The sequence below is a fragment of the Diceros bicornis genome, chromosome 22, assembly GCF_020826845.1.
Source record: "Diceros bicornis minor isolate mBicDic1 chromosome 22, mDicBic1.mat.cur, whole genome shotgun sequence".
Lineage (NCBI taxonomy): Eukaryota > Metazoa > Chordata > Mammalia > Perissodactyla > Rhinocerotidae > Diceros > Diceros bicornis.
This window is the reverse complement of record NC_080761.1, coordinates 17208849-17235486: the sequence shown is the minus strand read 5'-3', so window position 1 is coordinate 17235486 and position 26638 is coordinate 17208849. Positions and strand designations below refer to the sequence as shown.

The 26638-nt window shown below is 37.8% G+C and overlaps 1 protein-coding gene across 12 annotated transcripts in view; it reads right to left on the bottom strand.

Moving 5' to 3' along the window:
- Window positions 1-26638, bottom strand: part of PRUNE2 (prune homolog 2 with BCH domain) — a 350844-nt gene that overhangs the window by 179451 nt on the left and 144755 nt on the right. For all 12 annotated transcript variants that reach the window (XM_058565602.1, XM_058565604.1, XM_058565608.1 and 9 more), the window contains 2 exons: window positions 5329-5481; window positions 2422-2516 (listed from right to left, as the gene is read on the bottom strand). In XM_058565602.1, the coding sequence (XP_058421585.1) occupies window positions 2422-2516; window positions 5329-5481 (248 nt within the window). The remainder of the gene's footprint in view (window positions 1-2421; window positions 2517-5328; window positions 5482-26638) is intronic.

Here is a 26638-nt window from a genome sequence, read left to right as displayed (position 1 = left end):
AGATATCAAAGGGACAAATTGCAGACACCAATATGTACTAAGCATTTGTATGTACCAAGCCTCTATGGTATACCCAACACTGTGCCAGGATATTATAAAGGGAGATAAATGTCAAAGATACCATCATTACCCTCAATTAACTTTAAATGTTGTCTAACCATGATTAAATATGTGAAATAAGTTCAAGATTAATGGAAGATATAGTATATATTTAAGTCCTAAGTCCATTTAGACTAAATTTTGCAAGCATTCAGAGAGTGGTTATAAAAAATGGAAAATTTATGAAAGTCATCACGAATTAGCTAGAACTTAATCATGCTTTGAAGGACAAATAAGATTTAGAAAGCCATAGGAACTAAGAATATTTCTTTGAGAATCTATCTAGATTTAAGGGGCAATTAGACAGCTGTTCCAAAACACACAAAATAAGATTGTAGGGATTCTGACATTATTTTAATGGAATGGAATGAGAAAGAAACACTGAAATACGATCCAATATGAGTAGGGATTGAGAAAACACCACTGTATCACAGGATGATCTATGGAGAAAACCAAACGCTGCCCTTAACTTGGAGATTTTTCCAAAAAACAGACTGAATAAATAATGTGCATTTTCTCTTTCAAAGAAGATATAGAATGTTACTGAGATCCTTCTCCATTTCTTAGCCATCTTTAATATCCCCATTATGCACAACGAAAAGCTCTCATTCGGCTGATTAGAGTTTAATTTGTGTTCCCTTCTTTATATGTACAAACGGCCTCCCTCCTCCCAGAAGATCACATAGTGCTTCTAGAGATGTACTTAGCCGCCTGATTAATTACTGGACTTCTATGTAAATTACTGTCAAGACTAAGACGATCATTTTATCACTTATTTAGCTTGATAAACATTTACAGTTTAACGTATCTGACAAAGCCATTTGTATACCCCTATAATATAAATGAAGGTACATTAAAGCTACGGTAAGTCTATAATAATAATAGCCTTAAAATAATTTGCTAACTGCAGACAGTTCCCTAAGCAATTACAAGATGTTCTATGTTAATTTAGAAAGGAATTCCAAACAAGGCATTTAAAACCTAATAAGACGCCATTAAATGAAGGGAGACAGGGGAGGAGGGAAAGAGAGAGAAAACCCTAAGGCTCGAACTAGGAGAAATGATTCTCAGAGCTACTGACCCTTGCAAGATCCATGTTTTCTTTGGATTTCTAGACGCAAAGCAGATTTCTAATTGAAGGCGATTATCTAGTTACTATATCTCAAATTGCATGTATTCCTTCTACTGAGCCACACCAACATCTAATTATATGGAGCATTTATCAATTTGAAAGTCTGTAGAAACAGTTGAGTTTCCACCTACAATGAGAACGTGTTCTGTAAGCTGTGAGGCACTAACCAACCACCAAATGTGATTATCTTTAGTGACCACACTCTGCCTCCTGGTACTCATACGGATCTATGAACTGAATTATGATGTCAATCAACTGGGAATAAATTTTACAAAGAAATCACAGAAAAAAGCACCTGCTTTGCCCTTGGGTTTTCTGAGGTATGGACACCCTTACGCACGCCTGCTATCCCCTAAAAATATACATGTTGATATAGTCACCATCACCACGAGAAGAAAAAAAGAATAGCAACATACAATTCTAAAAACCAAAAGACAAATTACTATACAGCAATTTTTATCTCCATAAACTTGACTTGAGAGCTCAGTGCCTCAATTACAGGTAGATGGATCAAGGCAATATAACAGTAAAGAAATACCCAGACTTCTGCACAGCACAAATGTGCCTCTGTAAAATATAATTCCCATTAGTTAGGTTAATTAAGATTAACATACAAAGTCATTGGAAACCCCCAAAGTAGACAAAAGATAATTTACCAAGGAAACATGCAAAGACACGAGTAGCATTCACTCTGAGTTATTCATTTAACAGACTGGGAGGAGGATCTTATTAATATTTGAGTTGTCACCACTGATTACCAAAATGACCTGCACCCAAATAGCTTACAAAGGCCAAAGGACAACTTGTTTTCTTAGAAAAGTTCCATGGACAATGTGGGGTGGTGCACACACAAAAAAAAGGAATTGAATCTAATCACATATATAATCATTGCTATTAAACAGATTATACATATCCACACACATATGTGAGTGTTTGAGTTTTAGATTTTGTTTTACTGAGATGAATGAAACAGCATTCATCTTGGGAATCCAGGTTTGGCATTTTTCATTGACTTAGCATACTGTTTTCACCCAAAATAATAACTTGCATTCCTAGTCAAATATATCACAAAGAAGCATTCACAGCAAAAGATTAACGCTGACATATGCGGTAGAGAGAGTTATATTCCAGTTACTCAGATTGCAATTGTGTAAAATCTATCATTGCTGAAGAAGAATTCTCATCCTTACCTCAAAGGTCATGTTCACGTTACTAATGGCCACTTTTATTTCTCCATCTGACAGTTCTTTTAGATCCTTTAGCATTGTCTGTTCAATACTTAAACCTGTGGAAAAACAGTATGTTACACTTGGGGGAACGTTTTTTTGGTAATATCAAGGGATTATTTAAAGAATTCACCTGTTAATTTCAATATTTTCCCTCTAATATAATTTTTATCCATAATAAACACACACATGTGAAGGCAAAAATCACATTAGTGACAATATCTGCATCAATTAGGATCCCAGCAGGAAACAAAATTCACCCCTCATGAAGAAAAAGAAGATTCTTTAATGGCAGGACATTTACAGAGCCATGGGCAGGTCTGAGAAAACGAATCAAAGATGGTGAGGCATCCAGAAATTAGCAAAGAGACAAGGGAAGGAAACAGAGATCGAGAACTGTGGAAGGGGAGCTGCCAGAGACTTAGGGCCAAAGCAGGAAGGGAGCAGGGAGAAATCCTACAGCCCCTCTCTTCTCCTTCCCTCCACCCCCATGCCCACATGTGCTGCTAACTCTTCCCGTTGACCAAACCCAACCAGAAGCCAGTAATCTTCAGGGGAGCCTAGAAGATTAAATACTCAGAGGTCAGCCTCTGGAGGCCTACAGCAGACATTGGCAGAGAATGGAATGAGGGGAGGTGGAAAAATGAAGAAAAATTAGCAGAACCATGCGACCTAGCCAAATAATACCAAACAACGCCAAGATAAGCTTTCTGGATGCATTTAGATAAGCCCCATGTTTTCTAGTATAATTTTATTCAAACTGCACTTATAAATGTGACCCATAAAACTGTCATAATTAAGTTGGTCACCCTTGTAATAGGCTCTGGCAATAGGAGCTACTGAATTCTTTAGACAATGGCAGGAATAATCTGGAATGGCGAAACCATCCAGAACTGCATAGTTGTAGTCAGCTGAACAGTGTGCTTCAATAAAGTCTATCATGGAAAAACAGGACAGGGTCTGGCTTGACCTTTAATTCTTACCCTAGGTTATTACATCTGATTAGGCCTAACCTGCTGAGAGGAAGACCCATAATAAAGCCCAGTAAAGCACAAATCTCCTTCCCAGATGTGTGTTAAGACACCAGACTCTCTTGCCCTCCCACTTAGAAAAGTCTGTCAATCACAGCAGTGTGAGGAATAGACAGGTACTAAAGATTTTTCCTTGACTCAAAGATAGAAAGGCCGCCATCTATCACATTGCAACATGAAATGATTTATAGAATATATTGTGACCCAATTAAAAGTTTGGTCTAGTTGTGAAAATGAATGACAACATGCATACGATCATGCAGCTCTACACACATACGCGTACATCCACACATATGCACATGTAACTGAAGGTGTGGCAGGCACGTCACTGCCCCACCCACATTTCCCTCAGATTACCAGTGCGGTGTGCCCCAGCATGATGCTCAACCACTGGCATCTGCATCTCTTTTCCTGAAGGCTTTCTCTGGCCACCAGAGCCTACTCTGGGGGAATTAACAGCCCCTGGACCTGAACAGCCCTCAATATTCCAGTGGTTGGCTAGTAAACGTTCAACAACCAGCCACAACCCCTGATTTGTACTGTTTGTCAATTTCTGTGATGTCAATAGTTCCACCATGACTGATTTCAAGCTGCCAACCCAACATCAACCAACTCACAAAATTGCTGAAAATTTAACCATCAGCTCTTGGAGCTTGGATGAACAAGTTCCCGCATACCACTGCACCCCTAGGGTGGGATAATGCTGAGGTGTAATTTCACACCCTTTCCCCAAGTTCCCTAGTGGGATGTTGGCCTGGCTTCCCACAGAGCTAACTTGCTTGATAAAGCACTCCATCCTCCATCAGTGTTTCCTGGAACTACCTCCCAAATCAACGGCTTTGCCTCAGGCTCTGCCACTGGGGGATTCCAAACTAAGGGAGAAAACTATGCACCTTGAAGACAGAATGTCTGGGTTTAAATCCTGTCCTGGCCATTTGCCAGCTGTGTGTGTGATGATGGGAAAGCCAAGATGTTTTTCTGTGCTTCAGTGTTCACACCTGAAAATTGGGCATAATAATAGCACCTGACTCTCAGGGTTATCGTGACGACTCAGTAAAATAATCCCTGCAAAGTTATACCATCAGAACTTTGTAGGGGCTGGCCTGGTGGCGTAGTGGTTAGGTTTGCATGTTCTGTTTTGGCAGCCTGGCGGGGTTCGCAGGTTTGGATCCCAGGCGCGGACCTACACACCATTCATCAAGCCACCCTGTGGCAGCAACCCACATACAAAATACAGGAAGACTGGTAGAGATGTTAGCTCAGCGGCAATCTTCCTCAAGCAAAAAGAGGAAGATTGGTAACACATGTTAGCTCAGGGCCAATCCTCCTCACCAAAAAAAAAAAAAAAAGAAGAACCTTATATATATTAGGCACTCAGTGAATTACAGCTATTTATTATTATTATTATTATAAAATAATTGATCCAGGAAATCCACTGTCTTCATAAAGCTTAGACTTAGAGAATAATTTTATCTGCTTAGCTGTCTTCTCTCTAACTTTTTTCTAAAATTAATTGATTTGTGAAATCCCATTGTGCTTGACGTTGCTCCTGCCACATTCTCAAAATAAAACCCTCTTAGCACAGGGATTTCATGTAATGATGCATCTGGGGTGCGCATTAGACACGTGAATTAACCACTCATCAGACACAAAGGCCTCAGAGGAGAGGCTGCACTACAGGCTGCCTGCTTCCAGGTGCCTGAAAATCTTCCACAAGCACAAACAATAGGGAAGAAAGCGAAGGCACACTCAACGTCACCTTCTGGGGCCTGGTGACACTCCACACCACAAACCAGCCCTACTTAGGAGCAGCAGCAGAGCTGGGGACAGAGTCACTCACCCTGAGCACTGAATTGGGTCTCCTGCAGGACGTTGATAATTTCCTTTCTTGGCGGCAAGCTGGGAAATTTTTCTTCCAGGATAGATAGAATTTCCTCCTGCTTCTCTGAGATCTTCTCGGATTCCATGGTCATCCACTTGAAAAGGATGCTACCTGAAAGGGACGAATAAAAATGGCCTTAAACTTTGCAGCCAAGCCAGGACAGGGACCAGGAAAATCAAGGTTTTCTGGCCTCTCAGTCTACGCTTCCACTTCCAGTTTCTTGCCTGGACCAGAGGCCTCCGCGTGTGAGCATTTAAGAGGCAATTTTTAGAAAACTTTTCAGATACTGTCTGCTCTGCCTCATTATTCTCCAGGTATTAATTTCTACAACTCAACTGACTACGGCACACTCTGGCACAGAGTTTATGGATAAAGAAACAAAATGTGTAGCTTTCCCTCACCCCACACAAACACACAAAAATGATATATGCTGGTTTCAAGTGATTTCAGAATAGAAGTTAATGGTAAACTACTTAAAAACATTAAATACCATTTAATATTTCCCTTTAATATTCCCTTTAACAGACTGCAGAAAAGACTGTTCCCACTCATCACGTTACCAATTTCACATACAAACTTCCTCATTTTAACAATTAAATGATTACATAGTCCCACTGTCAGCAGCAAAGGAATCTGACAAGGTGGTGAACCTCAAATCCATTCCCCATCTTCCAAACACCGTACACAATTTTGAAGTTATTTACTATTATCTAATTATAAGGATTCACAAGCTGGATCTCAATCACAGGTTTCGATTACAAAGTAATTTGTCAATATGAATGACCAACCTCTCACATACTCCTGGCACTTCTATGCATAATCTCACCTTGAAAGGGAGGAGTGGCCACCTGTCACATCTCCTTCCTCTGCAGCCTGAGCCCAGACTAGGGTGGAGTCATGGGGGAAAGAGAAGTTTTGCTTAAGGATGAATGATTAAACTCTCTAAAAATCCCCAAACCTATTGATTAATCAAAGTGACACCATCTCTCTAGCTTTCAATGTGGCCTTAATGATAGTCACGGGGGAAGGAAAATAAAGAAAGAAAGAAGCAAGAATGTAAAAGGAGAAGTGAAATAGTGAGTGAGGTAAAACTGTGGTACACAATCTTGACATCTATCCTGAGACCTGCAGAACCTAGAGATTAGATCACACTCACCATTAAATATCCTAAAACCCCAAGCAAGTTAACTGGCCTCTCTATTCCCCTTTGCCCATTTTTAAAACAGAAATAATACTGCTTTCCTAGCTTATAAGATTATACTGAGAATCAATGAATGTAAGCATCATAATGAAAAGTAAATAATGACAAATATATTTACAGCATTTCATTCATTCATTTCTTCAACAAACAACTATTGAGAACCTATTATGATTCAAGACTGGAATAGAGATAGCCTTGCCCCTTGAAGCTCATAGTAGTTTAGGGGCTACAAATCAGCAAACATACAATTTTTCAGTATAAAGGGTACAATAAATATCACTGGGGAAATACACAGTACTCTGAATCTAGGCCAGAATTTAGGAGTCAGAAAAGGTTTCCTAGATAGAGCTAACCAAAGCTGAGACTTGAACAATAACGAGGGACTTAAGGCAAAGGCAAGGTAAGAGGGAGATTATGACCCAGCTGGATCATGTGAAAAGGCACTGAGGTGGGAGAGGGAGAGTTGAAAAGCAATTAATTTGAGCTAAATAGTATGGTTTTCAGGAAAAAATGTTGAAAAATTAGGTTAGAGAGATAAGCAGGGGCCAGGTCATGAAGGGCCTTACAAGCTATCTTGAAGTTTATCTTTTATATTCTAAGGGAAATGGGGCATCATTAAAGAGTTTTAAGCAGGGAAGGTAACATTCTCAAATCCATGTTTTATAAGAATCACCCTGCCTGCCATGTAGAGAATGAACTAGACAACGCATATCAGGAGGATTAGAAGGCTGTTTTAGATTAGAACTAAGGAAGGAGCAGTCAGCACGCAGATAATTGGACAGATTCAAGACAAATGATCATTTAAAGGTGGGGGTAGCCCACTGGATTCTGAGTACACTCTGTGGTCTGACAATTTCTGACATAAAATCCAAAATATAAAGATGATTTTTTCACTCTTTGTTGAGGCAGTGGTGAATCTGAATTTCAAAAAAGATCCCCATATGCTTCTGGATCTGATAGACTACTTGTCCCAAGAATAAGGAGAAAAGCTAAAAAAAAATACGAAAAAAAATGTGTGAAGGCATCAAAGAGTTACCCAAGTAACTATCTTAGAAGCTAAAATCTGGAGACAAAGTAAGTGCACAGAGATGAACCCAACATTTGGTGTTGCTTTTGCCCTAAGGGTATTTGCTAATTCTTAAGTTGTAGCCAGTGATCTGAGAAGGTTATTAGATCTAACAGTACTTTCACAGTGGTAGGAAGACAAAAATTGGAGTTTAGGGCTCTCCACAGAGAAGGAGTCGGTTAAATAACCCAGGTTTTGAGACAGGACTCCTGAAGCACTACATCCTCCAAGGGAGGTTAGAAAACTATGGTCTGCAGGGCAAATCTGGCCCACCGCCTGTTTTTATAAATAAAGTTTTATTAGAACACAACCACACTCATTAATTTACATATTATTTATGGATGCTTTTGTGCTATAATGACAAGATGGAGTAGTTGCAACAGAGACTGGAGACCTGAAAAACCTAAAATATTTACTTTCTGACCCTATGCAGAAAAAGTTTGACAACCCCTGCCATAGAAGAAGGGTGAAGCAAAAATAGATTAGTCTTCATGAAGACAGAAATCCTGATTTGAATCAGCTCAAACACAAAATAGATTAAAGTTTATCTGACACTCTTCCAACTGCCTTTGAGGTGCGACAATAAATCCTGTCTAGAGCAAAAGGTTTTCATCATCCATACCTTCATCATCTCTAAATTTTTCATATACAATATTCAGTAATCAATAAAAAATTACCAGGCATAAAGGAAATATGACCAAATAACTGGAAACTTCAGAGAAAAAAATCTCCAGAGGGAATTTAAAAGAATCAGCTGGAAAATTACACTAGAGAATTAGAATCTATAAATGAAATTATTCAAATGAAATTTTAAAACTGTAAATTTAACAACTGAATTTTAAAAACTCAAAAATGTGTTTAAAAACAGATTAGAGGAGGTCGAAGTCAAGATGGCGGCATAGGCAGACTCTGAACTCACCTCCTCCCGCAGACACAGCCAATTTACAACTACTCGTGGAAAAACTACCCCTGAGACAGAACTGAAAACTGGATAAGAGGAACTCCTGCAACAAAGCACAATCCTAAGTGAGGTAGAAGAGGCAGAAACTCCCTTCTGGAAAGGAAAAACGCCGCCTTCACAAGCCGCAGCGCCTCACGCCGCCGGGGAGCAGCCCAAAGGTACGCAGCCCTCCCTGGAGGTGCGGGGCCCCGAGCAGGGGAGTGCCCCCGCTGTGGGCATTTTGTGGACCCAGCACAATCGAGACAAGTGGCATAATATCTGACTTTGCCTGCTACTAAAACATTGGGGAGTACCCCCAGAAAAGCTGGTTCACAAAGAAATTAAAACCAGTTCTTAAAGGGCCCATGCGCAAACTCACCCGTTTCAAAAAGCAACCTAAAATCACCAGAAAGAAAGGTGCACAGTGCTTTGGTGAAACTCACCTAATAGGCCCTGAGTGCATCTCGGTGAGAGGTGAGACCTCTGCAGGGACTGGGACATTGGCGGCGGCCATTGTTGTGGCCTGATGTGGGCGTGCTGACACAGACGCCATTGGAGTTCTCCCTGAGGCCTGCTAGCCCAGGTCTGCCCCACCCGCTAGAGCACCGATTTAATCCAGCTCAGCCAGGGCAGGCAGCCCACCCTAGACACTGGCTCCAAACAACAATAAGCCCTCAGGCAACTTGTGGGCCTGCAGAGATTGGTCACTGGATTCTCTACAGCCTGGCAACTGAGCCGACTTCAGTGGGGCAGGGCGTGCACAAGGAGCGGGTGGAGAGTATGGGGCGGTGGTGGAGTGTGTGGGGCTCCCGCTGTGGAGAGACTGGGTCCACTTTGGGAGGTTGGGGCGTGCACACAGGGCAGGACTGTGTTGACTGTGTGTGCGGACCTGTGGACGGCAGGGCTTGTCAGCTGCAGAAGACTTGTGCTTCTCAAAGACCCGCATAGGGGGTTTGCCCCACCTTCCAAGCCTGAAACAATTGGGTGCTCCCATGCCTGAGGCCAGCCCCACCCAGCTGCAATCCTCAGAGAGCTGACAAGAGACCTAAAGGCTGGAGGCTTATAGCAATCGTTAGGCCCTGAGCCTAACAACCTACCACGCTGGGGGCCTACTCACTTAAAAGAAATACTGCAACACAAATGTGGTATTAGAACTTGCAGGCAACTGTGCTGAGGCGCCCCACACTTGATAAAGAGACTGAAGGGTCCACAACAACTACAAACAGCTGAGCCTTATAACAGCTGGCCAGGAGCATAACTTGGCCTCCCTGGGCACCTACAGGGAAAGAAAACAGGCCACAACAGAAGGACACACGTAGCCCACATAGGGGTCACCCCTGGAACATTGAGAACTGAAGGAAGCACACTGCAGGCCCCCTAAGGCATCACTTACATAAGGTCACCTATCCAAGAGCAGGAGACGTAGCTGACCTACCTAATACGTAGACACAAGCACAGGGAAAGAGGCAAAATGAGGAGGCAAAGGAATACATTCCAAATAAGGGAACAGGACAAAACCCCAGAAAAGGAATTAAGTGAAACAGAAACGAGCAACCTACCCGACAGAGAGTTCAAACTAAGAGTATTAAGGATGCTCACTGATCTGAGGAGAAGAATAGATGAACTCAGTGAGAATGTCAACAAAGAAATGGAAGATATAAAAAAGAACCAATGAGAAATGAAGAATACAATACTGGAAATGAGAAATTCACTAGAGGGACTCAAAAGCAGAGCAGAGGATACAGAAGAACGGATCTGCGAGCTGGACGAAAGACTAGAAGAAATTACCCAAGCTGAACAGGTAAAAGAGAAAAGAATTAAAAAGAGTGAGGACAGTCTAAGGGACCTCTGGGACAACATCAAGTGCACTAACATCCACGTTATAGGTGTCCCAGAAGGAGAAGAGCGAGACAAAGGGGCAGAGAATCTATTTCAAGAAATAATAGATGAAAACTTCCCTAACCTAAGAAAGGAAACAGACATCCAGGTACAGGAAGCACAGAGAGCCCCAAACAAGATAAACCCAAAGAGGCCCACACCAAGACACATCATAATCAAAATGTCCAGAATTAAAGATAAAGAGAGAATCCTAAAAGCCGCAAGAGAAAGTCAAGTTACATACAAAGGAAACCCCATAAGGCTATCAGCTGACTTCTCAGCAGAAACCTTACAGGCTAGAAGAGAGTGGCATGATATATTTAAAGTGCTAAAAGGAAAAAACTTACAGCCAAGAATACTCTACCCAGCAAGGTTATCATTCAAAATGGAAGAGGAGATCAAAAATTTCCCAGACAAGCAAAAATTAAAGGAATTTGTCACCAAGAAACCAGTGCTACAAGAAATGTTAAAGGGACTGATTTAAGGGGAAAAGAGAAGACCACAAATAGGAAAAATTTTTTATTTCCATGATAAGAGGGTAATGGATACAAATGCACAAAAAAGAGGTTAGATATAATATCAAAAACATAAAAGGAGGGAGGAGGGGAGTTAAAGAGTAGAGCTTTCAGACAGAGCTCAAACTAAAGAGACCATCAATTCTGTATAGAAGAAGAAAGGAACAGAGAAGGACTAGTAAAACACTGAGAAAAAAGAAAAAAGAAGAAGAAGAAAAAATAGTTAAAAAATGGCAGTAAGTACATACTTATCAATAGCTACTTTAAACGTCAATGGACTAAATGCTCCAATTAAAAGGCATAGGGTGGCTGACTGGATAAAAAAACAAGACCCATATATATGCTGCATACAAGAGACACATTTCAGACCTAAAGACACTCACAAACTGAAAGTGAAGGGATGGAAAAAGATACTCCACGCAAATGGCAATGAAAAGAAAGCTGGGGTAGCAGTACTCACATCAGACAAAATAGACTTTAAAACAAAAACTGTAAAAAGAGACAAAGAAGAGCATTACATAATGATCAAGGGAACAATCCAACAAGAGGATATAACACTTGTAAATATGTACGCACCCAATGAAGGTGCACCTAAATATATAAAGCAATTATTAACAGACATAAAAAGAGAAATAGACAGTAACACAATAATAGTAGGGGACTTTAACACTCCACTTACACCAACGGACAGATCATCCAAACAGAAGATCAATAAGGAAACATTGGCCTTAAATGACACACTAGAACAGATGGACCTAGTAGATATATACAGAGCATTCCATCCAAAAACCAAAGAATACACGTTCTTTTCAAATGCACATGGAACATTCTCCAGGATTCATCACATATTAGGCCACAAAACAAGTCTCCATAAATTTAAGAAGATTGAAATAATACCAAGCATCTTTTCTGACCACAACGGTATGAAACTAGAAATCAACTATAGGAAGAAAATCAGAAAAGCCACAAATACGTGGAGATTAAACAAAATGCTACTGAACAACGACTGGGTCAACAAAGAAATCAAAGAAGAAATCAAAAAATACCTGGAGACAAATGAAAATGAAAATACAACATGCCAGAATTTATGGGATACAGCAAAAGCGGTTCTAAGAGGGAAGTTTATAGCAATACAGGCCTATCTCAACAAACAAGAAAAATCTCAAATAAACAATCTAACAATGCATCTAAAGGAACTGGAAAAAGAAGAACAAACAAAGCCCAAAATCAGTAGAAGAAGGGAAATAATAAAAATCAGAGCAGAAATAAATGAAATAGAGACCAAAAAACAATAGAAAAAATTAATAAAACCAAGAGCTTGTTCTTTGAAAAGATCAACAAAATTGACAAACCTTTATCTAGACTCACCAAGAAAAAAAGAGAAAAGGCACAAATAAGTAAAATCAGAAATGAAAGAGGAGAAATTACAACAGACACCTCAGAAATACAAAAGATTATAAGACAATACCATGAAAAGCTATATGCCAACTAATTCGACAATCTGGAAGAAATGCATAAATTCTTAGAATCATATAACCTTCCAAAACTGGATCAAGAAGAAGTAGAGAATTTGAATAGACCAATCACCAGTAAGGAGATCGAAATAGTAGTCAAAAACCTCCCCAAAAAGAAAAGTCCAGGACCAGATGGCTTCCCTGGTGAATTCTACCAAACATTCAAAGAAGACTCAATACCTATCCTTCTCAAACTCTTCCAAAAAATTAAGGAGGGGTGGAAGTTCCCTAACTCATTCTACGAAGCCAACATTACCCTGATACCAAAAGCAGACAAGGACAACACACAAAAAAAGAAAATTACAGGCCAATATCACTGATGAACAACGATGCAAAAATTCCCAACAAAATACTAGCAAATCGCATACAACAATACGTTAAAAAGATTATACACCATGATCAAGTGGGATTTATTCCAGGGATGCAGGGATGGTTCAACATTCACAAATCAATCAACGTGATACACCACATTAATAAAATGGAGAATAAAAATCACATGATCATCTCAATAGATGCAGAGAAAGCATTTGACAAGATACAGCATCCATTTATGATAAAAACTCTGAATAAAATGGGTATAGAAGGAAAGCACCTCAACATAACAAAGGCCATATATGAGAAACCCACAGCTTATATCATCCTCAATGGTGAAAAACTGAAACCTATCCCTCTAAGAACAGGAACCAGACAAGGATGCCCACTCTCACCACTCCTATTTAACATAGCACTAGAAGTCCTAGCCAGAGCAATCAAGCAAGAGAAAGAAGTAAAAGGGATCCAAATTGGAAAGGAAGAAGTGAAACTGTCACTATATGCAGATGACATGATTTTATATATAGAAAACCCTAAAGATTCCACCAGAAAACTTTTAGAAGTAATAAATGAATATGGTAAAGTTGCAGGATACAAAATCAACATACAAAAATCAGTTGCATTTCTGTACACTAACAACGAAGTAGCAGAAAGAGAAATTAAGAATATCATCCCATTTACAATTGCAACAAAAAGAGTAAAATACCTAGGAATAAACTTAACCAAAGAGGTGAAAGAGCTGTACACGGAAAACTATAAAACATTGCTGAAAGAAATTGAAGAAGACACAAGGAAATGGAAAGATATTCCGTGATCTTGGATTGGAAGAATTAACATAGTAAAGATGTCCATACTTCCTAAAGCAATCTATAGATTCAATGCAATCCCTATCAAAGTTTCAACAACATTTTTCACAGAAATAGAACAAAGAATCCTAAAATTTATATGGAACAACAAAAGACCCCGAATAGCTAAAGGAATCCTGAGAAAAAAGAACAAAGCTGGAGGTATCACACTCCCTGATTTCAAAATATAGTACAAAGCTATAGTAACCAAAACAGCATGGTACTGGCACAAAAACAGACACACAGATCAATGGAATAGAATCGAAAGCCCAGAAATAAACCCACACATCTATGGACAGCTAATCTTTGACAAAGGAGCCAAGAACATACAATGGAGAAAAGAAAGTCTCTTCAACAAATGGTGTTGGGAAAACTGGATAGCCCCATGCAAAAAAATGAAAGTAGACCCTTACCTTACACCATACACAAAAATTAACTGCAAATGGATTAAAGTCTTGAATGTAAGACCTGAAACTATGAAACTTCTAGAAGAAAACATAGGCAGTACACTCATTGACATCGGTCTTAGCAACATATTTTCAAGCACCATGTCTGACCGGGCAAGAGAAACAATAGAAAAAATAAACAAATGGGACTACATCAAACTAAAAAGCTTCTGCACAGCAAAGGAAACCATCAACAAAACAAAAAGACAACCTAACAATTGGGAGAAGATATTTGCAAACCATACATCTGATAAAGGGTTAATCTCCAAAATATATAAAGAACTCATGCATCTCAACAACGAAAAAACTACCACCCCAATTAAAAAATGGGCAAAAGACCTGAACAGATATTTCTCTAAAGAAGATATACAGATGGCCAACAGACACATGAAAAGATGTTCAAAATCATTAACTATCAGGGAAATGCAAATCAAAACTACATTGAGATATCACCTCATGCCCGTCAGAATGGCTATAATTAATAAGACAGGAAACAACATGTGTTGGAGAGGATGTGGAGAGAAGGGGACTCTCATACACTGCTGGTGGGAGTGCAAACTGGTGCAGCCACTATGGAAAACAGTATGGAGATTTCTCAAAAAATCAAGGATAGAACTACCATATGATCCAGCTATTCCACTGTTGGGTATTTATCCAAAGAACTTCAAAACACCAATGCGTAAAGATACATGCACCCCTGTGTTCATTGCAGCGTTATTCACAAGAGCCAAGACTTGGAAGCAACCTAAGTGCCCATCAAGGGACGAATGGATAAAGAAGCTGTGGTATCTATACACAATGGAATACTATTCAGCCATAAGAAATGATGAAATCCAGCCATTTGTGACAACATGGATGGACATTGAGGGTATTATGCAAAGTGAAATAAGTCAGAGGGATAAGGTCAAATACCGTATGATTTCCTTCATTAAGTAGTAGATAATAACAACAATAAACAAACACATAGAGACAGAGATTGGATTGGTGGTTACCAGAAGGGAAGCGGGGAGGGAGGAGGGTGAAAGGGATAATTCGGCACATGTGTGTGGTGATGGGTTGTAATTAGTATTTGGGTGGTGAACGTGATGTAATCTATGCAGAAATAGAAGTATAATGATGTACACCTGAAATTTATACAATGTTATAAACCAATGTTACTGCAATAAACAAAAAATTTAAAAAAATAAAAAAAATAAATAAATAAAAACAGATTAGACACACTGAGGAAAAGATTAGTGAACTGGAAAATATGTCAGAAGAAAATATCCATACAGAAGCATGGAGGGAAAAAGGGATGAAAAATATAGACATCAGCACAAGACATAGGGGACGTGAAGAAAATGTCTAACCTATATATGTAATAGAGGCTCCCCAGGAGAGGAGAGAGAATGGGGCTGAAGCAATATTTGAAAAGGCAATGGCCAATCACGTTTCATAATTAATGAAAGATATTACTTTAACACTTGAGATAAACTATGAACCCAAATCAGGGCAAATGCAAAGAAAAACACCTTGTAAAACATGACAGTAAAACTGATAAAAATGACAGAGAAAAAATAATTTAAATCAATCAGAGAAAAAAGACATATCACTGTCAAAGGAACTACAATAAAACGGAGATCTGACCTCATTTAAGTGATGAAAGTCAGAAAACAATGGAATTATATCTTCAAAGTGCTGATGTAAAATACTTGCCCATTGAGAATTCTATACGGAGTGAAAACATATGAAAAAATGAAGGCAAAATAAAGACATTTCCAGAAAAATAAACTGGTAGTATTTGTCACCAGAAGACCCATACTAAAATAAACAGTAAAGGCAGAGAAAAATTATTATAGAGGGAAGCAAAGAAATGCAGGAAGGAAAGAAAGAACATTGGAGAGTGTAAATATGAGGGTAAAAACAAATCAATATTCAGTGTATAAAACAATTATAATATCTTATGGAGTTTAACACATACGCTTAATTAAAATACCTTTCAATGGTTACAAATTGCAGAAGGGACTAAGTAGAGATAAATTGTTCTAAGGTTCTTAGATTGTCAGGTAAGTGGTTAAAATATCAATTTATATGAGATTTTAATTGTTTGTTGTAATCTCTGTTGTAACCACTAAAAGAATTTTCTTTTAAAGAATTCATAACAAGCTAACAGGGGGACACGTAATAGCAAAAATACCTATTTCGTATAACAGCAGTAAAGAAATGAGAGGAAAAGGGGAAAACGTAAAACAAGTAGATAACAAATAGTAAAATGACAAATTTAAACCCAAATGTAAGAGAGATTACATCAACGTAAAGAGGCAATTCGTGTTCAGTAGGTATAGAGTTTCAGTGTTGCAAGATAAAAATGTTCTAGGGATCTGTTGTATAACAATGTGAATATACTTACTACTGAACTATACACTTAAAAATGTTTAAGATGGGACCGGCCCGTGGCTTAGTGGTTAAGTGCGCACGCTCCGCTACTGGTGGCCCGGGTTCGGAGCCAGGGCGCGCACTGACGCACGGCTTCTCTGGCCATGATGAGGCAGCGTCCCACGTACAGCAACTAGAAGGATGTGCAGCTATGACATACAACTATCTACTGGGGCTTTGGGGGAAAAAATAGATAAATAAAATTATTAAAAAAAAAAAATTTAAGATGGTGGGGGCCAGCCTGGTGGTGCAAGCGGTTAAGTGCGCGTGCTCTGCTTCAGCAGCCCGGGGTTTGCAGGTTCAGATCCCGGGCGCGCACCAACACACTGCTTGGTAAGCCACGCTGTGGTGGCATCCCATATAAAGTAGAGGAAGATGGGCACGGATGTTAGCTCAGGGCCACTCTTCCTCAAGAAAAAAAGGGGAGGATTGGCATCGGATGTTAGCTCAGGGCTAGTCTTCCTCACAAAAAAAAAAAATGTTTAAGATGGTAAATTTAATGTTACATGTTTTTTATCACAATAAAAAAATGTAAAGAGACAAAGTATTTCAATAAAAAGACAAAAATTATCAAACTGAATTTTAAAAACTACAATAGCAATATACTATTTACAGTAGTACATAGTAAATATAATGATATTAAAAGATTGAAAGTAAAAGTATAGAAAAAGATGTAACATTGGTGTAATATACTAATATCAGACAAAGTAGACTATAAGACAAGAAGAATTAGAGTCATGCATCACTTAAGGATCGGGATACACTCTGAAAAATGTGTCACTAGTCCATTTCATCATTGTGCAAACATCATAGAGTATACTTAAACAAACCCAGGTGGTATAGCTTACTGCACACCTAGGCTCTACGGCACTAATCTTTGGGACCACCAGCATACATGAGGTCTGCTGTTGAGCCAGATGTTATTATTCAGCACATGACTGTACTTGAGATTAAGATAAATATTTCTTTATTACTAAAGGGACAACCCTCAGGAAGATATATTAATCCTAAATTTGTATGCACTAATAACATTGCTTCTAAATATATAAAGCAAAAATTGACAAAACTGGATGAAGAGATAAATATACAGTCACAGTGGGAAATGTTAACACCTCTCTCTCAGCAACTCTCAAAATGAGTAGGAAAAACACCTGTAGAGATGTAGAATGTTTGAGTAACATGAGTAACGAACTTGACTAACTGACATACATTGAACATTGTTACCAACAACGGCAGACTATACTTTCTTTTCTAGTGCAACCGAAACATTTTCCAAAATTGACATCTGTTGAGGCATAAATCAAGTCTTAACAAATTTCAAAGGATTTCAATCACAGAGTTATATTCTGTGGCCACCATGAAAATAGTCTGAAAATCAATAACAAAATAAAACTAGAAAATTCCCAAATGTTTGAAAATTAAATAATGTACTTTTAAGTAACCCATGGTAAAAGACAAAATAACAATATAAATTAGAATATATGTTAATTGTATGATAATAAAAATATGACATTTAAACTTGCAGGATGCAGCTAAAGCCCTGCTCTGAGGAAATTTTATATCTTCAAAAGCATAAGATGTTTAAAAAAACCCAGCAAATTCAACTAAAAAATGTAGAAGGAAAGATATAATCAAGAATTAGAGCAATACTTAAAGACATAGAAAACAAACACATACAGAGAAAATTCATGAAACAAAACATCGAGTCCTTGAAAAGACTAATATAGTTTTGAAAATTGCTCAAGAAAAAAGAGAGAGAAGACTGAGAGAAGGCATAGTTTACCGATGTTAGGAATGAAACAGTGACATACTATAGATTCTACTGACATTAAAAGATAAGAACAATTTTACTTTAACAGATTTTAAAATTCAGAGGAAGTGGACACTTCTGGAAAAACTCAACTTGCCAAACCTGGCAGGAAAAGAAATTAAAAATCTGGATGGTTTTTATCTATTTAAAAAGAAGTCCATAGTTTAATATCAATAGTTCCAAACATTTAAGAAAGAAACTTATTAATTTTACACAAATTCTTCCAAAGAATGGAAAGAGAAAACATTTCCCAACTTAATGTCTGAATCCAGCATAATTTTGATATCAATATCCAATAGGGATATTACAAGAAAGAAGAATTAGAGGTGACTCTTTTTCATAAACACGAGTGCAAAATAAATTTTTTTTAACTAATCTCAAATCAAATTAGCAATATACAGTAGGATACTGTGTAGTCACCAAGTAGGAATTTCCTAGGAATTAAAAGACAAATTAACATTCAAAAATCAATCAATACAATTCACCATATTAATAGAATAAAAGAGAAAAATCATATGATCACATCAATAGATATCAAGTAGTAAAACTACTTGATAAAATCAAAGATTTAATCATTATATAAAATCTCAGCCAAGTAGAAATAGAAGACAACTTCCTTAATTTGATGAAGGGCATTTATAAAAACCAAATAAAGAAAGCAAACGTATTTAATTGTGAAGTATTAAAAGCCTTCCACCTCAAATTCAGAATGACACAAGGACGATGCTCTTACTGTTTCTATCCAACACTGCAGTGTGAATCCTAGCCAGCAATAAGGCAGCAAAAGAAGTAAAAGGTATAAGTAAAGGAAAGGAAGGAATAAAAACCGTCTTTCCTCATTGATGGTATGTTTGTGTAAGTAAAAAACTCAAAGAATCTACAAACGGCTGGAAATAGTAAGTAAATTTAGCAAGGTTGCTGGATATTAGGTTAACGATACAAAATCTCCTGTGTTTCTATAAACAACCACAATTAGAAAATCCAATTTAAGAAAAAAAAAAACTATAGTAGCATCAAAATATAGGATACTTAAGGATAAATTTCACAAAAATATGCCTGGCTTACAGAGAAACCAAGAATCCAATTTCTTTGATTTGGGGATCTTAATTTTAAAACACATGAAATACAAAGGCAGTATTCAGAAATTAATCTAACAGATATTGCACTAAACAGAGTCCTACAGAATAATTCAATAAAGAGAGACTTCTGATACTGGTTTATAATCAAGTTTTACAATCTAATTTGACAATTAGAAAGGAGATGACGAACTCATGTAAATCGGACAAAATAACTCAAAAAGATGCTCACCATATTCTGAGTTATTTTTACCGCAGAAGAAAGGCTATGATCCAACTTTATCCAGGGGACTCATCTATAGCAAATTTTTTTACTTCACATTAGAGACCCATTTAGCTACATAATTAGTTAAATATCAGTATCAGGATATACAGCAGACAAAGGCACCTCTTAGCAAAATCAAACCTGTTTCTGGTGTAAGCATTCACTTAACTTCCAGCAAAGTCTGCAGAACTAAAAAATACTTAGATCCATACACATGTACCCAGAAGTGTCCCAGCTATTCACAGGCCAGGGGGTTTAACAACAAGCAACAAGAAAGCAATTATAATAAACTAGTAACAAACATTTCATTCCATTAGAAAAAAATCAGCCACAATATTCTTTGTTCAAAAGAATGGAGAAGTGAAGGACCTCTCACCAGAAGCAATTGCAGTGCATTAATATTAAACATGATTTAATGAAGTCAGAAGTTGTTTGGGGAGAACATTCACCACAGTAAAGGCATATTCTGCATGATAAATTCTTAGCAGGAAAGAAGGGATTTAAATCTCTTTTCTTGTTACACCTGGGAATGATTTTTTTTTCATACTGAAACAAAAAAATTAAAGAATGAATAATAGAGAGAGGGAGGGAGGGGGAAAGAAGGAAGGAGAAAAGAAAGAAAATACAACTTAGCTCACACTTTTGTCTGAAAAGTGATAAAAAAAGAAGCATCTTATTCAAGTATTTAATAATCTTATAAATTTAAAATGTCTGAATCTAAGAATAAAGCTGATCTTTGTATGGCAGAAGAATTAATTAACACTCTGAGGTTGAGGAATTGTTCTGGTTTTCTATCAGAAAAGAATAATTTCTTCCCCTACCCCCGGCACAGGCCTTCCCTCTTGCTAAGCAAAACATCGATGTAATTCCCTTTGGACTTTGTAACCATTTCGGGAGATGGATGATTCACTCTTTGGGCAAGAGAGGGGGAAAAAAAAAGGAAAAAACTTGGATCTGTTCCCTTCCTATTTGACCTCCTTAAAAGGATCTTTTTGAAGCTGTTAATCCAGGCTACTAAAATAGCAAGCAACTATTCTTTATTAAAGCTCAAATGGAAGTACCAATAGAAAGGAGAGAATTTGTTTCTTAAAAACCTAGAGCATAGCTTTTCCACGTCCTAAGCTAAGAACAGTTGCTGTTATTTGTTTCACTGCTCATATTGCAGCTCTGTCAAGGCCTTATACAAATAAACGTGAAAGGCCTTTCGAGTAAAGTGTGGTCTTGATTAAAACATGCTTGGTAATCAGTGGCTGCAATCTCATCATTGCCATCTGGTTCCTGGAAACACACACACACACACACACACACACAAATACACGTTTGCACACACAAACCCCCAATGCGATGATTCAGCCATTTAATGGACCTTAAATTTGACAATAGTCCTCCAATACACTTCTCTGGGGAAATAAAAGAACGCAGGTTGAAGAGTCTGGCAGATCTTTGATTGTTTGCTTTTGGCACAAGCTCAGGGCATAACCAAACACCAACTTTAGGCCACCATGACTGTATAGTGTGACTTCCAGGTGGGCCAGTCAGGTTACAGCCTGTTTGAAAATGATAACAAGATCTTAGAAGCAGGTAGCAGGAGGGAGAAGAGTAGGAAGAGGAGAAGGAGATGAAGAGGAAAAGCAGGAAGGAGAAAGAAAACAAAGGAAAAAGAAGAACCCCAATAGCAAACACAGGGATGGGAGGGGAAGGAAGAAGTGAAAAGATACATTTCCAGAACTCAGGGTCAGGTATGATCTCATCTGAGTGAGCACACTCACTTCTTAGACAAATAAATTCTTACACAAATAATTAGAAAGTAATCTATGTAAGTAAATCTGTGCCTTTCCAGATGAAAGTGACGCTAATGATTTGTTTCTTGAAGTTTCTAAGTTTGAGGCCTGTCCTACTAAAAGACAAAAGCAAGACCTAGCTACTGTAAGAAGTATTAACTTAAGAAAATGCAAATTATGTTGACTTTGTTAAATCCCCTACAAAGCCCAAATACACATGGGCCATGAATGAGTTACCTGTTGACATTTATCCATAAGTGTCCTGCCAGGGCCCAGACAGTACAGCGACAGGGGCGATTATTAGAGAAACACAGCAGGTTATTTCTACTCTGGCAATGCAATACCTACTTCTAACTGGTATATAAATGGTCTTTTAACAACATCCCTAAGAATCGGGTTCTACCCCAATATTTGAATATAATATTATCCCATAATGCAAACATTTTGATATGTATCTACAGCAGTTAAGTATAAGACTAAAGATTCCAATATGATTGAATTTAAATATTTATTTCCTGTATTTAGAGAAAAATAGCATGTGTAGAAAAATTTGGAACAAAAAATAAGGTTACTAGACTACAAGTGAAGTTAATTAAAACACTCCCCATACACCAATTAATTGAAGAGTGAGAAGTATCTGACGCAGTGCCTGGTTCCTATATAAACCACTAACACATATGCCGCAGGATGTCTTGACATTATCAGGTGTCTTTTCAAGAAGACTGATGCATACAAAAAATACTTCAATCTTAAATGTTTTTTAAAGGAGGAACTGGTATATGTGTTTGTCTTAGTAATACTATAAATATTACAATTAATTACATTTCTATTTTTTCATTGGCTCCAGGAAGCTCATATCCAAAGCTTCAAATTGAATACTATTTTTACTCCTTCAATTTTTTTATTCTATCTTGATTTTATTCCTTTCTCCACAGGTTTTTATTTTTCCTGACTCGGACACTTTTTACTTTTTTATTATATTTGCATGCATTTTTATAAGCCATTTCAAATATTCTATGGAAGAAGGAAGGATATAAATAATAAAATAAATAAATAATAGGTAGATAGATGATAGATAGATAACTGACCTATGCAAATAGATGCTACATTTAATACTAACATAGAGATCTAATAACAGTGAGAGTGCATACCATATGATTTCATTTATATAATATGCAAAACAGGCAAAACAATTGGGGTACATGCAGGGGTGGTAAAACTATAAAGAAAAGTGAGGCAGTGTGTGCCATAAAAATGAGAATACTAGTTACCTTTAGTTAGGGATGGACTGAGTAGTAATAGGAAGGGGCACAAAGAGGCCATCTTGTTCTATTTCTTTGCGTGGATAATTGTTAAAAAGATATTTCTTTTGTGATAATTCACTGAGCTGTATATTTTCATTATTATATTCATGTTTTTTATTCTTTTCTGTACATGCATTATACTCCATGAAAGAGTTAAAATTATATATATAGTGTATATATATATGTATCATACATATTATATATATAATGACAACCAAAAGATGAAAATAAAAACAAATATTTGCAAAATAACAAAAATTCTACTAGGATTTCTAAAAGTAAAAAGAAAAGATTTATTATTGGAAGGAACAATGTTCAAAGTCTAGACATTAAGAATACTGGAGGGACAGGCTAGAATGCAAAGAACATTAAAATATAGCAGCACTAACTAGATCAATTTAGTCATAAAAATATAAAGTCTATAAACAATCTCGCAAAATTCATTTTATGACCGTGTTTATTGAGAGTCTACTACGTGGCAGGTCCTGTTCCAGGCACCAGAGACACAACAGCGGAGCAGTGAACTGACCACGTGAGGTCTCTTTTCTCACGAAGCTTACATTCTAGAGTGAGGAAGCAAGAGGGAGGAGGAGACGAGTGACAGATAGAAAGGAAAATAGCTAGATAGAAACTAGCATTCCAGAAGGAGGAGGCAGCTTACATGAATCCTCAAGAGTGAAAAGAGCTTGGCATATCTGAAGGACTGAAAGGCCCCTGTCCCTAGAACACACACAGGAAAAAGGGACATAGCATGAGATGATGTCAGAGTAGGTGTGGGGGGAGATGGTGCTGTGGATGGTAAGGGTGGGGCGCTTGGATTCCACGTACGATGGGTTTTATAGAGCAGACTGACATGACCTGATTTACATTTTTAAAAGGTAATTCTGACTACTTCCTAGACAACAGATTTTATGGAGGAAATAGGGCAAGAGTCAGGCAGCTATTGCATCAGTCAAAGAGAGACACGATGGCGGCATGGATTGGATTACTAGTAGAGATCATGGGAAAAGTGGATGGATTCAGGTTATGTTCCAGATGTAGAGTCAGCAGGACTTGCTGATGGATCAATGTGGGAGGAAAAGTAAAGGAAAGAATCAAGTATAACTCCTTGATTGTGGTTTCAGTCATTGGGTGGCTGGCAGTGCCTTCTATTGATATGGGAAAACTGGGATAAAAGCAGGTTTGGAGGTGTGGGGAATGACAGCGTTCCATTACAGCCATGTTAAGGTGGCGGTGCTAATTAGACACGCATGTGAAGCTCTCATATGGGCACTAGATGTGAACCCAGAATTCTAAAGAGAGGTCACGGTTGGAGGCAAAGGGAGTCACAGCCTGTGTATTATTTTTAAAATCTCAAAACTAAATGAAGTCACGTAAGGATGCTGTAGACAGAAAAAATGTCCCAGGACAAAGTCTAGGGCATTGCAATACTTAGAAGTTGAACAGAGAAGAAGGAGCTAAAAAGCAAGACTAAGTAAGAGTAGGCCCAATCTTTTGCACATTAAGGAACACTTTGAAAATTATAATTTTTTTCAGCATACCGGGCTAAGTGGCATACTTGGGGTCCTCTCCAAGGACCGAGGAGATCAATATCTTGGCCCACTTGAAATCCATTTACAGCACACCAATGTGCCTCACCATGACGTATTTTAGGATATGACCATGAGAATAAAAGGCACAGAACAATCAACTGATTAAGTACTTAGTTTGTAGTAAATTCAAATGTTTTTGGCAGAAAGTTTATAATAATATATCCTCCATAGAGGTCTAATTATGATGCTTTTAAAGACTCTTCCAAGTTTCAGCCATAAATATTTAGTCTCATGACATCTGGAAACACATTTTTCAAAATTCTTTATGGCAAAGGCATGCATAGAAATTTTGCATTCCTTCAAGACCTAGGAGAACACATAAATACGTTCTAGAAATGTGTGTCAAATTAATGATCATTTCGAGCACCCCAAAATACAAAATAAGATCATAGCTGTTTATAGAGAAAACCCTTTAGAAAGAGAACTACTCACATTATGAAAATAAAGAATGCTAAAATTATTTACAGGTACATAAAAAACCTCCCTTTATGCTTGGTGTTAACACATGATTGGAAAACTACAAAATCTAAATTCAAGTTTAGTTAGAGTAAAGTTCGACTTGATTCTTTTCTTATATTTACTAAAGACTGAAGCTTTTAAAAATTGGCTCATTGCCCTTCTTACTCTGTACCTTGAGTTACCTCTTCAGAATCCAACTCCTTGGATCACCATTCTTTAGTTCCCTCTTGGCAAAACTATCCAGTGATGTTCCACCTCCCCTCCACATACATATACATACATACACACACATGCACACTTTGACCAAAGGTCTCCAGAGCCCTCTTTCCACTATAAGAAGCCACTCATGTTTTCTACCTCCCAGGCTTCAGTGACTCTGTCTCTCATGACAGTATCTGTATTGACAGTCTTCACAGATGGAGGCACTCCATCCTCTCACATTCCAATTTCCAAGTGACCAGGAAGTGATGTCCTGCTCACTTCCTAATGCCACTTCAATCCAAACCTTATGAAAAATCTCTGATGATAAGAAAAACCAAGGTCCTTTCCCATAGCTCTAATTTTTGGTAGCTCTGAAGACCAAAATCAAGGTAACTAATAAAAAGGTCTGCATCCCTTATAATTCCCTGAGTCTGAATGTCATCATCATCACCATCATCACCATCATCATCAAACAACAACAAAATCATATCTTTGTAGCAATGTGTTACCCTTTGATATGATTTTACTATTTACAGAAAACCATGATGACAAGCTATTCATTGACAACATTTCTTTTCTACTAAACAACACATGTATTTTTTGAACAATAAACCGAACTTGTGGTTTGCAAGATATTTAAACAGAATATTCTCTAGTGTTCGCCTGCACCACATATTTGCACTGTTAAACAACTTCCCTCTTGGCTGGGATCCCCAATTACCTTTATTTTCCTTCTGCTCTGTCACAAAGATCAATGATTGTGCTTACTGAGCTTAGTTGAAGGCGTAGTTTCCCAAAGAGTGTTTTTAAAGATGTCCATAGCCAGAAAAATATTTAAAACAGGTTTACCAGTGCCATTAGTTCTAAAAATTTATAGGAACTATATCACTTGTGGATCTTTTCCCTCCAAATTATGGTAGAGACAGAGGAAGTGAAGGAAACAGTCCTTCAAGGAATTGAGTCAACACACTCTTGGTCTTCTTCTTCCTGTTTTAATTCTCTCAGCCTGTTAACCATTGTCTTTCACTTTTCTGGGTTAAATCCTTCAGAGAAAAACCTAGGTCTACCATGTTCAAGATACAGTGTTGAAAGAAAAAAAAAGCTTGGAAACCACTTTTGGAAACAGTGAGCTCCACTAAGAGAGATGAAAGAGAGATCTGGAGAATAATTGATGACAATGTGCTCTGGACCCCAGCGCTTAAAGCAGGCTGAGTGAAGATAGAATACGTTACAAGATGAAGGACAAAGGAGGTGACAATTTGACTATAAAAGTCCTGACACAATATCACCAAAATGAAAGGTACAAATTTTGCCATCCAAACAGTACTAAATAAACCAAGCATGTGTCGGTATCTGGAGATATTTTGATACAGGAACATGGAATTCTGGCCCATATTCACGCTGTTGTGGGGTAAGAAGCATCTCCGGAAGCTGTCAGACGGCCAGAGGAGCTCTTCCAGCTCCCCAACAGAGGTGCAGCAGTTCCATTTAAAATTCTTGTCTAGTGAAACAGCAAAGATCCTTCACGCCTATTTTTAAATGCACATTTTTAATATTCAGTATAATGCTACTCTTTAACAAACTCTTTACTCCCTGCCTCTCTGATGAAGCTTCCTGTGGTCTTTAAAGGGATTGTTAACCCAAGAAT